Source organism: Sinocyclocheilus anshuiensis, unplaced genomic scaffold (assembly GCF_001515605.1).
Source record: "Sinocyclocheilus anshuiensis isolate Anshui unplaced genomic scaffold, SAMN03320099.WGS_v1.1 scaffold873, whole genome shotgun sequence".
NCBI lineage: Eukaryota > Metazoa > Chordata > Actinopteri > Cypriniformes > Cyprinidae > Sinocyclocheilus > Sinocyclocheilus anshuiensis.
In genome coordinates this window covers 350,484-366,423 of record NW_015557103.1, presented here as the reverse complement: position 1 = coordinate 366,423, position 15,940 = coordinate 350,484, and the positions used below count along the sequence as shown (strand labels likewise).

The following is a 15,940-nucleotide window of genomic DNA, read 5'->3' as shown; positions in this document are numbered from 1 at the left end:
AGACTGGTTTTCCTTTGCTAAAGTAAGGAAACTTTGCTTCCTTTGCTCCTGTTAACAAACATTGGTTTTCACTAGGCTCACCGGCACATGCGCAGCGTTGAACTCATACGTCATCCGCCCGGAGCTGCTTCCGTGTAGGACTGTTGGCGCAAGCTACATTAAAGTGATTATTACGTTTTGAATATGGATATTTTTCTTACAAAAACGCATCGATTCGGTACAGGAGGCCTTTGTTCACCCCCCGGAGCCGTGTGAGACATTTTTTTTATGGATGGGCGCTTTTTATTTAACTACTTTTGGACTGATGCATGCAACACCCGCTGAGTGGCGTTAAACAGCTTGAAAAATCAAAGACAATTTTTAATATAACTCCGACTGGATTCGTCTGAAAGAAGAAAGTCATATACACCTAGGATGACTTGAGGGTGAGTAATTTGTGGGCTAATTTTCATTTTTGGGTGAACTAACCCTTTAACATAGCGGCTATGTTTATGCAACTGGCCACTGGTTTGTAGTGAGTAGGAAATGTCTGCTTGAGATTTATTTTTTTGGCCCCTGTTTGCAACATTACAAGACCTTGCAGGTTGTCAACCAGGGGAGGGTAAAATAGAGGCAAGCAGGGTGTCACCGGCCCAGGCCTTAAATAATGAACGATTACTCCCATCAGAGAAGTGACGTGGTGTTCAGTTAGCCTCTCCTGCTGATTGATCGCTTGTCATCTTCCCGATGGATGTGCAAAATTAATATACCTAGATCCAAAGCAGGTTGAGGCAGCTACCTGCCCAATACACCATGCCTGGAGAGACCCCACACATACACCCTCATTTAAAGATCATCTTCTTTTTCTCTCTCAATCTGTCCATCCCTTTCTTTCTCTCTCTTACCCCCTTTCATTTTTGCTCTTTTTTTTCTCCCTGGGCCTCACACACAAACACACACATTCACACATCTCAGTCTTAGTTAATGAAGTAATGGATATTCACCCTATGTGACAGATGGGCCGCTAGCGGCAGCACCCTTGTTAGGAAATTAAAAAGCTCGTCAACTTGTGTTTACCACTCAGCAGGAGAGCCTGTTGTTATTTCCCCCAGGAAGCGCTCTTCTCTTGTCTTGAATACTGGGTCTAGAGTGTACAGACGTGCAGTCTGACCTAAGGGAACATCCTCCCACACGTAAATCTCCATGACCCAGGGCCAGACTGATCTCAGAACAGTTACAGGCCTCATTAACTAAAACCCAGCTGATCTTAGAACAAGCATATATGTGTCACACGAGGCCAGGCTGATCTCAGAAAGGTTCCACAACATATATGAAATAAAACAATGTAAAAATCATACTAGAGCACATGATCAAAAATAAATGCACTTTTTTAATTTTTTATTTACATTTCTATTTAGAAAGTTTTACACTGGCTCTGAGTGACAGATGCAGTGTCACGAAATGTTGTTATTGTCATTTGGTGCTCTTCAGTCTTTTTAAAAAATGTTTTTATTGGCTTTCCACAAAAATCAGGTGTAACTTTCAAGTATCCAATACACTGTTGCACAAAAAAAAAAACAAAAAAAAACTTTTTTTAGTATTTAATATTCTGAAAGGTCTTACAAATTAAATTTTTATTTTATTCCCATTCCATCCCATGCTGTTAAAACCTCTTTTAATCACTATATTTGATCATAGAAATTCATATTTATAGTCTAATGTTAAATATATTATTAAAATGATATACAAATATATTATAATATTATTTTGATGTCTTAATGTAATGAAAGTCGTGACAAAACTTTCCTTCCTTTTTCTTTTCTTCTATTTTACATGCATTGTTGCATTTTTTAATGAAAATTCAGGCTGTGGAGTGACTGAGACAAAAACAGCAAGAAGAGAAATAGGCAGCGAGTGACAGAAACTTGTCAGCTCTGGTGTTGAAGGCTCCGTGGCAGCCAGAGCAAGAAATCTATTATTATCCGTCCTGTCTGCGCATTAATGTTTAACAAGTCCAGCGAAGTGACACGCCGCCGCAGCAGCATAATTGCTAATCAGCGGACAGTTTTATTCCCTTCTTGCCTAATGAATTTGGCTGAAATGAGGTGTGGGCGGCCGGACCCTTAAATGGGCAGTCAGCCACCACTGATGTGCGTAGGAGAGGAAGGTTAGTGCTCGTGTCATAGTGCTAATGTGCTCGCTAACACTCGAAGGCCAATTTGCATGTGTAGCTAGCTCACAGTGCGTTTTTTTCCCCTCGCTCTCCTCAAAGTATGCAAATAAACTTTCTGTTCACTTGAGTACAAAATAATTGAGTGTTGTGTGTGTGTGTGTGTGTGTGTGTGTGTGTGAGAGAAAATTGGGAGATACTTTATGAACCACAGACAGTTTTAACCCTCTCTCACACTATAAAGCATTTTATAAACAATTTTTCAGACCATGATGCTGTGTTGTTCACAATATTTATGAGAGACAATAATAAATGAATACTGTTAATATTCGGTAATGATGAATAAACTGTGTATTTCTGTCTTTGTGTATCAGGGCATGTTGCTGAAAAGAAGCGGCAAGTCACTGAACAAAGAGTGGAAGAAGAAATATGTCACACTTTGTGACAACGGAGTCCTCACATATCATCCTAGTCTGCATGTGAGTACCAACACACACACACACACACACACCGCCAGTACACCTGTATTGTATTTGCCTTTCTCCTCATCTTATTGGTCCTGCCCTGTTAATGTTGTTATTATTCTCTGTTCACCAGTCACTGTAACATCCAGGTTTTTTTTATGTTCTTTTCACTGACGTTTAGCGGATTATTGTGTCTGCCTCAGTAAGCATGGTGTCTGATGATGCTGTCTTGTCCTTAATTACCGACTCATCTGTTTGCACACGGCTGAAGCGGTTGATGTGTAATATAACGCTGTAATGGCTTGTCATAATCATCAACTCGGACGACCTGTTTGCCCACACACCAGTGGAAATGGCCATCTTTTATTGGTTGTTTTCCCTCTCTGGATTTTTTTTGGAGTGTAATCAGACCTTATTGTTAGTGCTAACCAATTCCAAAGTGCGTTTGGCATCTCGAATGCAGATGAAAGATACTGTCTAGAATAAATGGATAAAAACATTTTTTTTTAATTTTTAAAAATTAAATTAAAAAAAAGAAAATATATGGCTAGCATGTAGTCAGACCTTGAACTCTGAACAAGAACAAGGTAGTTTTATGATTTAAATGAACAAATCTGCAATATGTCCATGCAAAAACTTTGAATTATATCATTTTTATCTCATGCTCTCTACAACCAATAATTCACCACACAAAACACATTGTAGTGAGGGTATGGCTTTAGAGCTTTTTGTTCATTTACTGAATTTTGTAAATGTTCTGTCATTTTGATAGATTATAGATAGATAGACAGACATATATACATACCACAGTGTCTGTTCTCTTTTTCACATTATGAAAGCAAAAAAATAGTAAATATCTTATTAAAAATACCAAGTGTTACAACTAAACTTAACTTTAGTAAACAATGAAATGGTAAGTTCTTAAGTGTATTATAGATTTTGACTTAAAATTGAAAATGTTTTCACAATTGAATCAGTAAATAGATAACCAGTCATCACTGATTTTAGTTTTACTGTAAATATCTGGTCATTTCTGTTGTAGCCTGTATTTTGTCAAGTTCAGGCCAGTATAGGCCTAAATTAGTTTATTGGTATAAATTAGATATAGACCAAAATTATAATGTCTAAATTGCTGTTGCTGCTGTATTATATATTATATTATTTATTATAGATTTACTTATTAAAGGGATTTTTCATTTACTCATCCTCATGTGTAGTGCAGATGTTTTTAATAATCTATCATCATTTTTGTCAATTCTTTTGTCCATCCGGACCACTCGATTCATATAATCCATATTAATCGAGTGGTCCGGGTGGACAAAAAATGGACAGAAACGATGATAGACTTGTTTTGGCTGTTTTTATGTACTTTTTGAAGCTTGAAAATGCTGATTAAATAGATTTTCAGAAGAATTTTCATTTTTCAACTTTTTAAAGTAAAGTTATTTTATTTATTGTTTAGGGATGAGAAAAAAAAAATCACAATTTGTGACAAAAAATCTATATGGTAGATAAGATATGGGAAGTGTCTTTTTCCCCTCTGTTTTTAAAAGTTTGCTTAATTATATGGTCAACTACATTTTTTTCCTTCCTTATATTTAGATTTTCTGTTATCTGAACCCTTTCAGACCCATCACTGGGTTAGATGCCCTCCTGACACATTGACAGATTTTAGTCCAGCCAGCTCGTCTGGGTGAATTAAAGGAAGTGTGCGTCATGATGTATGGTCCCCCTCCTCCCTTTGGCTGTGAACAGGTTCCTCTCATCAGCAGGTGTCTGCTACACAGGCATCAATTAGAATGTTTGCGGAGGCTAATAGGATGAAACTCAATCAGGGCTCTTAATTGCTCAACTATGTGAAAAAGAAATCACATTAATGCAGCTGATTAAGTGGATAGCAATAGATGCAACCTAATTAGTGAGGAAAAAATCCCAAATAACTCATCCATGTTCACATCCATTACAACCACGCCACAACTTTATGTAATCTTTTTTTTGGGGCACATAACTATTGTGCGTTTCATTCAACTTACACTTTTTTGTTAAACGTTACGTGATTATGATTTAGCACAGTGCGATTTGATAGATTCATCAATGTGGAGCATCAATTTTAAATGCACGTCTGCCCCTGAAGTGGCCAGATGATGATCCTTTCATCAACTGTTCACATTTGAGCACTCAACTCCCTTAACTAAATCCCTCAAGTGGTTTGCTCGTCCTTTATTTTAAATCAAGAGTTACATATGGACCAGTCCCCGGAGTGTATGTCCTACCTGAAACGCAATAACATATGTTCTTCAATAGAGCAGCTTCGTGGAGTCTTTCGCCTTAATGAGCAGGAGCAAGGCTTTGAGAGGGAGAGGGTACCACCCGGAACTGCCATACATCAGCTGAGTGCCAATCAAACAACACAAAGACCTGAGAATCTCTGTGTATAGTCTGTGTACAGCAAGAGCATAACGTGTCCATCCCTCACTAGAGGCCAACAAAAGGGCAATTCAAAGCCAAGAGCTCTCAACGCGGTTTAACAAGCCACAGGAGAGCCCTTCAGGAGTGGCGGGCCAACAGCTTGCGGCTGGTAATTGCATCCCTATTAGCATTGAGTAACTTTCATCATCAATGCAAGCAAAGCCACGCACAAATCCAGACAACGCAGTCAGAAGCCAAACACATGCTGCGATGGCATGCTGTGATCCGCAGAAGAGGAAAAAGAAGCTCAGAAGAAGAAGTGATCTAAACGGCTGCTTTTCTGCACTTCACTGTGAATATCAAATACATTAATGTTGATTTCTTCACCTCCAGAGGGTGGACAGAATTAACTGTGTGCTGACAAAATACATTTAGTAGACACTTTTCATCCAGAGTGTCCAATGCTGTTGTAGTAATCCTTTTGTCATTTTTACTAAAGGATTATATGCAGAATGTTCATGGGAAGGAGATCGACCTGCTTCGGACTACAGTGAAGGTTCCAGGGAAGAGGCCCCCCAGGGCCATCTCCACATGTGCGGCCCCCAGTCCCAAAACCAATGGGCTGACCAAGGACATGAGTAACCTGCAGCTTGGACAGACACCAGGTAACATGATATTGTCTTGTCTTGTCTTTTTTTTCTCTTTTTTTTGGCTTTACTTTGCTTTGTTTTATGTATTTTATATTAAATAAAATCGGATAATAACGTAAAATAATATAACAAAAATTTGATAATTATATAAATTATTTAATATGATCAAATATAATATACTGACTATCTATCCATGAAACATGATCTTGCTTTGTTTTTTTGTTTTTTTTAATTATGTAATATAATATAGTGATATATCAAAATGACATAATAATAATATAAATTATGAAGTGTAATTTTCATTTTTATTTTATGTAATAAAATACATACTGTTCATCCATCCAGGGTGTTCCCCTGCCTATGGCCTGAGAAAATAGCCTCCAACATATCTGTGACCACACATTGGACAAAGTGGTTTGGAAAATGAATGAATGGATAATACAATATATTTAATTTAGTATAAATTAAAGTAATTAATTCTAATACTTAATACATATTAGAAATAATACAAAACATTTCCTTACATTGTTTTAGCAAGTTCTTTCCAAGAAAACAAATGTATTATAAAAGTATCTTAATGTCAATATAATAGGCCTAAGAAGCGGTCTTCATTAGTAGAGAATTAAACAATTAAGTTATTGTTTAGTTATTCGTGTAACACTCATTGGATCAACAATCCTTAAGCCCCCCAAGGAGTGTTAAAGACCCTTCTTGGGTGCGCACACACACACACGCACGTTTGTGTGTGTGTGTGTGTGTGTGTGTGTGTGTGTGTGTGTGTGTGTGTGTGTGTGTGTGTGTGTAGACCCTTCTCTGCCCTCATACATACATAGTGTTTACTTTCCTCCAGACGACCACTGATGTAAAAATGTAGTTTATCAGGGTTCTCCTGAAATATGATCAGCTTTTGCCATTTACCCAAAGGTGCTGCCGTCTGATTTATCTGCTACAATGGAGATTAAATTGAGTCGTGACATTTCATTCAGTCGAGTTTGCAACAGTCCAGTGGAGGCCTGTGGCTACACCTTTTTGCAACAATAACAACATATTAAAAAACGGAAAGTATTTACTGAACCCCTTTTTTTTTTTTTCTTCTTCTTTCTGTGTGTGTGTGACTGTAGCTAGAGCAAGCGGTATCATCAAATCAGTGTTATTTACATTTTGTTCACTGCTATTGGACAAACTGTTAAATTGTTGAAGTTAGATTTGTTCTGTTCGTAAGCCCAGAAGCCTTATGGTTGTTAGTGTTTGAGTCTGTATGTGCACGTCATATCATGTCCCTCCCACGTTCTTTTCTGCTCAGCTGTGGTGAAATCTTATTAGTGCGATTAAATGCGACTTCCTATGATGTCCACTTTAATTTCCATGTGAGTCAGATGAACCTCTTCTGCAGTTTATTGATGCCTCACGGTGGTGATAATTAACCTTCGAGTAATCTAATGTCACTATTTATGCTCCTCGATGACAACAAATCAAGAAGTTTTGTGCATGAGTGCTAGTTACACTTATTAGTATTATCATTAACAAAAAGTATTGCGAAGACGACACCTAGAAGTCAAAAAATTAGGGATGCATTGATATAAAAATTTTGGTCAATATCAGTAAGTTGATAATCATTCTCTTGTTGGGGATGGTATTAAAATTGCATACTGTCTTGTCTAAATAAATGAAAGCGCTAAAAATGTAATTATTTTAAATGCTACAAATGACATGCATCACAACAATATACAGTATAAGATTTAATGGAAGTATTTAGAATTAATGGAAATGTCTGTAAAAATTACTGGGCAAGGTCCTGGCAGAAAATTACCTGTATATTTTCTTCTTTTTTTTTAACAATGTACATTAGCATCTTTGACGTCCTGTTATAGTTTTTATGTTTTGAATTACTTTTTTTATATATATATATTTTTTTTTATTAATTTATTTATTTTGAATTTGCTACATATTACATTTAACAGGTTAGTTCACCCCGAAATTACAAAAATTATCATTTATTTATGATTTTGAAATGACATGAAGCTAAGATTTTCATACATTTTTCGAATACAAATGGAGATTTTTTTTATATTCTCTCATCCGTTCATTGAAAGTCCAGGTAGCCACAATTGTAAGCTTCAAAAAGTTCATAAAGACATTATAAAAGTAATCCAATCTACAGTAAACTGTTTAAACTAAGTCTTCTGAAGAGACACAATCACTTTATATGATCACATTTATTCTAGGCTTTTATTGACAGAATATACACATTGACATGACAGAACTAGCCCCTTACTGAATTATTCATAATTTTTTAAATATAAACTTTGATTATGATTACAAAGGTAATCTAAATGTAAACATTTTTTAAATGACCATACATTATTAAATAACTGACCAATACTGCTTAAAAAATACGAATTCTAATATTGGCTGATAACCAGTATAGTGCCAATACATTGTACATGTTGTAAAAATATATTTATTAACATTATAAAAACTCGAGTTTGCAAAAAAACAAAAACAAAACTACACTCTAAATGTACACCATAATGCAAACAAAAACTATATGGCATTACAGATGACAAGAACAAATCAGGAAATGTGTTGCATTGGGTATATCATATTAATGGTGTATTAATTATCATGCGTCTCTCCCGCAGGCTCTGTGACCAGTAGTTCTTCTGCGTCTCAGATGGCGAGTGGCATCAGTCTGGTGTCGTTTAACAGTCGGCCGGATGGGATGCATCAGCGCTCATACTCTGTGTCCAGCGCTGACCAATGGAGTGATGCCACAGTCATTGCCAACTCAGGAATCAGCACAGGTAAGTGTAGAGCGCATTACCATGTGCAGCCCCCTCAAACTGCTTTGGGGGGTTTGCTTGTCATCATCTTGGTGGAAGGTTTTTCTTAAACAGTGATTTGTTATCCTATAGTTGTAAACACGCACATACACCCACCCCACCTTTCATTGATCCTTGTGTCAAGCTCTAATGCTGCTTTAACTGTTTATCAAAATAATGGCCACTCAGGAGAACCACATTACCAAAGGCTCATCTGTCGACGACGAGTCGCTAGCAGAAGAGAAATGTTTGGAGCATGATGTTTATCAGTCTGTCACCTTTTTGTTGTCAGAGAATTTCATACTTGGCTATTTTTATGAAATATTTCATGTCTAAACAGCCACAAGGGGAAATGGGCATTTACACAGACGTCACTATTGGACTGACAGCTGTCAGGCACAATGTTTTTATTTGTGCTGATGAACTGCAGTGACATGGTGTGACTAGTTTTAGGCCTGCCGTTTGACCCCTGCATGTAGTTGTCTCTGTGTTTACCCCTGATAACAATTAAAGCTGTGAAACACTTAAACGGGCTCCTGGGCGTTTCTGCAGCAGGGCTCTACACGCACACAGCTGAGCCACAGACCCCACACATGACTTCAACAGTACATCTTTTAAAATGTCAGTTTTCTTATTGTAATTCTTAATTCACTAGTATAGCTATAAACTGTTTAATAGTCTAGATTCAGTAAGACTTGGTAAGTAGAACGTGCTGTTTGTATACCTATTCCTTTGTGTGGAATAAAAAATTTTGAGTTGTTTTATAGTGTCAACATTTTCTGAGTTCAGCAAAAAAAAAATATTTAAAAAAAAGGCTCAGCGGTGAAACAGTTCTTCTGGTATGCAACACTGTGTACATTATCTGTAGAGTGTGTAAAGGGCCTTGCAATTGCTACTGTGCCTTTAAGACTTCTATGTAAATTCCCTTTTCACATTTGTAAACTTTTGGTTTGCTGAAAGGTTTGCCCTATCCGTAAACAGCCTCTTTGCTGAGGCCACATTACATTTGTATACAAAACAATCTGTACTTAATCTGTACTGAAATGCAGCAGTTTTGGAAGAACATGCAGAGCTGGAGGTGCTACACACCAAGAGAGGGCACTACAAGATGAACAAAAACTAAACAGAATTAGAAATAAAATGAGTCATAATTTCAAAAAACAAACTAAAATTATTTATTCACCATAAAAACTAACGAATTGAAACCTAAACTGAAAAGAAAATACACAAAATTAAATAAAGATAAAAATATGTGGATAGATAACCTCTCTTAAACAGTAAGTATATGAAGAATTCTCTGTATGTGTCAATGTGTGTATCAGTGACTTCAGCATTAAAACAAAAGTGGAGTTGGTGGGAGAATCCATAAGTGGCCCCTGCTTCAGTGATATTCCGGATGGTTGTTCGGACACTGCGGCACTCTGGAGGGCTGTGTTATGAGGTTGCGTGAGTGCTTGTATGCTTCCCCCCCCCAGGAAATTCTTAAAAATAACCTTTCTGCTGGCCTAATGATGTGTCTGTCCACAGTCTGACTGAACAGATCTGATGGCTGCCTGGATGACGGTAGTGCCGGATGCTGATTGCTTGTCACCTCTTGCCCCCAGGAGCTGACAGGAATGAGATCCTATCTTTTTTCTGAGAGAAGTGGAGAGAGATAAGTGATAGCAAAGTAATTAACTGACGTTCTTTGCTTTGTGCTGTGAGGAAGAGACTGTTGACTAACCTCTAGCCCAGTGGTCACCAACGTGGTACCCGTGGGCACCTGGTAGCCCGCATGGAGTCTCCGAGTCGCCCGCCAAGCACGTTCTATAAATAGCCTAAATTAGAGTCGGGCGATAAATGATATCATATCGAGATTATGATCAAATGTATGTTAATAATGATTAGGGGTCCTCCGATTGATCGGCTACCGATCACTATCGGCCGATAATCACGTTGGGATGATCGATCGGCAGTCTCTAAAAAGGCCGATCTCAAAAAAACGATCTCAAGCTGATGACGCTGCCGTGAGAGGTTTGGCACGACCTGCAGCGGCACCGTCTCAGTCTCTGTCCGGCGCGGGTGAAATAATTATAATGCTGAAGGTGAGGTACTGTTTTTAAATTTTTTTCTCTCTCTCTCTCTCTCTCTCTCTCTCTCTCTCTCTCGCACATCGGTTTCTCACAAAATATGTGCATTTTGTAGCATTTTAGCTTTCAACATTTATTCATAAGGTGAGGAAGTCTTGTATTGTCCCTTGATCACCAGAAAACTGCCACAAAGACATGATTCCTGTTTTCCTCTGAGCCAGTTTACAACTATTTGTTCAATGCTCAGCTGATTTCCACATGTGAATTATTTCTAATGACATTATTTTATGCCTAATTATGCATAAAATAATGAATTATTACCAGTGACAGAAGAAAATGCAAACATGACCCAGATGTTTTCTGCTACCAATAAAAAAACATTTTTAGTGAATTGTTGGCCTTCTGGAAAGTATGTTCATTTACTGTACATGTACTCAATACTTGGTAGGGGCTCCTTTTGCTTTAATTACTGCCTCAATTCCAGCTTCTTTGGCAATGAATGTTTGTGGCTTACCCTCCTTGTGAAGGGTGTCAATGATTGTCTTCTGGACAACTGTCAGATCAGCAGTCTTCCCCATGATTGTGTAGCCTAGTGAACCAAACTGAGAGACCATTTTGAAGGCTCAGGAAACCTTTGCAGGTGTTTTGAGTTGATTAGCTGATTGGCATGTCACCATATTCTAATTTGTTGAGATAGTGAATTGGTGGGTTTTTGTTAAATGTGAGCCAAAATCATCACAATTAAAAGAACCAAAAACTTAAACTACTTCAGTCTGTGTGCATTGAATTTATTTAATACACGAGTTTCACAATTTGAGTTGAATTACTGAAATAAATGAACTTTTCCACGACATTCTAATTTATTGAGATGCACCTGTACATTCAAAGGGTGACAGAAAATTATAGATTTTTTGACAAATGTGTTTATGGAAAGTTATTAAATGGAGTATTTGAACATATTTCTCCACTCCTTTGCAAAGTTGTAAGTTAAATTATCCATTTTGAAGACGTCTTATCATCATTAAAACTAAACTTTTGATATTTGACTGCCTTTGTTATTTTCGCAAGTACATTAAAGACGAGATTTTTCAAATTATATATTATATATCTCTAAATTATATATTTATAAATGATATAACTTCTGTTTTTGTGAGAAAAAAAACTGTACATGATGGAAAGTTTTTATTGATTTTGTTGAACTCAATCATGCAAATCAGCAGAAAAAAATAGTGGTCTATAAGTAAGATTGCTAATTCATTTCCCACAACGCAATTATTGTGACAAAACAGATACTGACAACCTTGTGCTTTTTATACAAAATAAACTCAGCTGGATGAACTGAGATCATTTAGAACTAAAGATGCCTTTAAAGTGTAATTGGTAGAGGGTCAAAGTTGAAAAGATCTACAGTGGTTGATACTTGGCTGTGTGCCATCTGAATGAGTTGGATCACATCAGAGCAGACTCGTCCTGACTGGACTTGGCTGCCATTTGAAAAACACAGCCTCAGTAATGAGCTCTTTTATTCCAGAGGAAACAAAGCCAAGTCCGTTTAAAGGAGATAAGATCCCCTCCAGTGATCGGGCACTCTGCGTTTTTGTCCCACTCCATGTTGTCTTGAGGGCATGGGAAAGGCAGTGACATCCCTGTCTCTTTACCTGGAGCATCCTTTGCTCCAAGCAGACAGTTGCACATAAAAATATCCCCTCTGTCCCTCCCTCTGTGGCTATTCTTGATCCTCCCGCTCTTTCGCTTAATAATGAGAGACAAACAGCAGCAGAAGTAATGAGTGTCTCTTTGATTACCGCTGCTGTGTTTAGGTGCTCTGGGGTACATGCTTTGGTTCGACCCGCCTTAAGATAAGTTCCTGGCCACCCTGATGTCATGTCACGTCACCCAACTTGTTGATTAATGCACTCATATTTATTTTTTTAAGCATAGGGATGTCCCTTCTTCCTTCTGTCTCTTTCGAACTAACAATGGCTTAGCAGCAACCAAGAAAATGCACATAGCATGTTCATAGCTAGATATGTACTCTTTGTATTCATGTTGCTTTCATAGTTTTGAAAACCGTACATATTATTTTCAGTGGGTTTACATTACCGTTCAAAATAGGTCGGTAAGGTTTTTTTTTTAATGTTTTTGAAATAAGCCTCTTATACTAAACAAGACAAATTACTGTTTTCTATTTTAATATATTTTGAAATGTAATTCATGTAATTATTTTCAGCAGCCATTATTTCAGTATTCAGTGTCACATGATCCTTCAGAAATCATACTATGCTGATTTGGTGCTCAACGATTTTTAATGAACAAAACGTTCAAAACAACATCCTTTATTTGAAATAGAAATATTTTGTAACATTATAAATGTCTTTACTGTCACTTTTGATGTATTTAATACATCCTTGCTGAATTGAATTCATGAATACATAAGTGTATGCAATGTAAGCATTTTCAAGAAAAAAAAAATAAATTGTGAGGGAGGATGTATCACCCTGACATTTTTTACCCCCTGAAAAAATATTAACGTGAATTTGAATTCAGAAATTTAAAACGTACTCATCAGAGTTCAGGTCATTATGTGTATGAATTGCATTTTTTAAGTATCTTAAAGGGGTGGTTCACTGTTTTTTTTCTAGGCTTGATTGTGTTTATGGGGTGCAATCTAACATGTGTTAATGCTTCGTTTAAAAAAAAAAAAAAAAGCATTATTTTTCACATAATTTACCTTTATTCCACACCGCTCTGTCCCTTCTTTGAGAAACGTGCCGATCATTTCCTGCTTTTATGAAGCCCCACCCTCAGAAATAGGCGATGGGCTCTGATTGGTTAGCTAGCGCAGTGTGTCGTGATTGGCTAAACCGCCTCTAGTGTGCGTCTAATCGTCCCGGATTCATATATGAATAGATTTTTTCGTGCACCCCTAGTTTTCTCTTCCTCTTCTCTAAAGCAGCGCAGCACAGCATGGCCTCGCCCCCTTTGCTGCATGTTCCCGAGGGCGGGGTTTATCTGGGTTTGTGATGTCACGAACCTGGGAAGTAACTTCTTGTAGTCCCTACCAGCCATTTTTGTAGGCGTTAAACTGCCAACATTTTAAAAGATGATATCTCCGTTTGCATTGAACTTTCAGCTTCGTAACTTTGCAGATATTGTTTATGCTCAAACAGCAACATTACACACTAACGTTAAAAAAGTGAACTCGCAATCAACCACCCCTTTAAATAAATAATAGATCTAGACCAAAATTAATCCTTAAAGCACTGCTTTTCACAATGACCTGGCAACCACCCACAAGAATCACTCACTGGTTTATTTTAGTTTGTATTGTTCGTTGTAAAAGATGACAGATATTTAGCATTTGCCTTGAAGTAGATTATTCCATAATAATGTATGTGGTGTCGTGGTGTGTTGCCCTTACTCTCCTCTGAAGTAACTATATGCCTTACAACAAAAAAACTAAAAGCAAACGGACTGTGACTGAACATCTGCTAGAATTATACCAGACTAATAAATAACTTTTTGAGAAAGCATTGAGCTTGAGAAGACAATGATGGAGAATATGAGGGAGAGGAAAAAGGTGTATTTGACGCTGAGGTGTGTGAGAGGCAGAGCTCGAACAAAGGGGCTGTTAGAACGAGGTGGTTAATTGTTCACTTTTGGATGGCATCTTGTCAGCAGAGATAAGTTGTCACGTTTTCCACTTGAGCTGAGACTAGGCGATTGTAAAATAAGTTACGGCTGTCCTTGGGGCTGTCTGCTGATGCACGGGGCTGGGAGCATGCTCCGTGCCATCCTGAATATCCCCCCAGCCCCTCCCCACATCAGCGCTTTCACCCCGCCTGATATTGATGTGAACTGAATGTTATTTTATTCTGCCGCTAGTCACAGCTGTCAGTGCCGCTTATGAAAAGTGAAGCAGCCTTCTGATAGCCTGAGCTGGAAAATCCAGCCAAATGCCAGTCAGAACTGGCCTCACATGAACACGAGCGCTCAATCATTTAAACCAGAGCAGACACCACAGAACATTCTATATGCGTGAGATAAAAAAGGGCTGAACGTTTACATCAGTTTCTCTCTCTTTGTGTCCAGATGCCGGTCTGGGAGATTCTGTATGCTCCAGTCCAAGCATATCCAGTACCACCAGTCCAAAGATAGACCCGCCCCCATCACCCCACGCCAACCGCAAAAAACACAGGAGGAAGAAGAGTACCAGCAACTTCAAGGTGGATGGCTTCTCTGGAACTGCAGAAGGTACATCCGGTCTCTGTACCACTTCATCTGTAGTCTTCTCTTCCTCTCAGATCTGGTCAGATCTTTACTTTACTTACTTTACTTTACCATCTCCTGGTCTGTAAAACTCAGCCACGTTCCTAAGAACCACTGTAATGCATTGGTTCTTAAACAATCTTTAACATCGTATCTAACTGTAATGTTATATGATGTTTTACAGGGTGAGTAATAAGAGGGTGAGTGTGAAAAACTATTGCACAAAAGTCCACTCAGAAAAATGTTACATTTAAAACCTGTTTAAACCTGGAAACAAATGGAAAATTCTAGGATGCTGCATTTCTAGGTCACGAATCAAATTAGTATTCGTATGAGTAAAAAAAAAATGCAATAGAACAGAGTTCTTGAAGTTTTTCAGTACAGAACAGTGACTGTTTTTATTTTGTCAGTATTGCTGTGTAATCCACTTCATTTATACTGCAAGAAATAACGCACATAGCTATTTTGATATAACATTGTTCATTGTGTATGTCCTTTTAAATATAATCTAAATTATATTTAATTGTGAAATTGACCGTGCGAACTCCTTTGTAGAAAAAGTCAAACTTCCACCTTGCTCTTAGAAACATTCTCAAATCATGCTGGATAACATAATCATCAAATTTTACACTGATGCTGTCATGAAAGCAAAACGGGGACAAACCAAATACTATAAAAATTCTGAAATTCATATTAATTCATGTACTTTTCACTCAAATTCCGATGCTGAAAATATAATTTTTAAATTAGAAAAGTGGAGAATAGCAGGCCTTTTGAATGGTGCTACAGTCATCTGTACATTTCATTATAATCAAAGAACACTTCCCATATACCAGCATGTATATAAACACCATAAGTTGCATACACTGCTGCTGTCACACACACACATAAACGCAAGCGAGCACACACCGTCATGCAGTAAATTTGTGTCTGCTGTGACGGTGCAGTGGAACAGATGTTTCTGAGCAGCAGATGTGTAATATGTTTCCTGCCATCAGTATGGATCAGGCAGCTGACAGGCCTGCGTGGAGCAAGAGAAATATGCTGAGTGATTATTACACACTCACACAGACAAGCCGGTTAAACGCCGTCTGTCACTCACACACGC

At 37.7% G+C, this 15,940-nt stretch overlaps 1 protein-coding gene across 2 annotated transcripts in view; it reads left to right on the top strand.

Annotated features, from left to right (window-relative positions):
- Positions 1 to 15,940, top strand: part of LOC107677621 (arf-GAP with GTPase, ANK repeat and PH domain-containing protein 1-like) — a 155,203-nt gene that overhangs the window by 107,372 nt on the left and 31,891 nt on the right. For both annotated transcript variants that reach the window (XM_016472578.1, XM_016472577.1), the window contains 4 exons: positions 2,524 to 2,628; positions 5,522 to 5,687; positions 8,315 to 8,476; positions 14,656 to 14,817. In XM_016472578.1, coding sequence (XP_016328064.1) covers positions 2,524 to 2,628; positions 5,522 to 5,687; positions 8,315 to 8,476; positions 14,656 to 14,817 — 595 coding nt within the window. The remainder of the gene's footprint in view (positions 1 to 2,523; positions 2,629 to 5,521; positions 5,688 to 8,314; positions 8,477 to 14,655; positions 14,818 to 15,940) is intronic.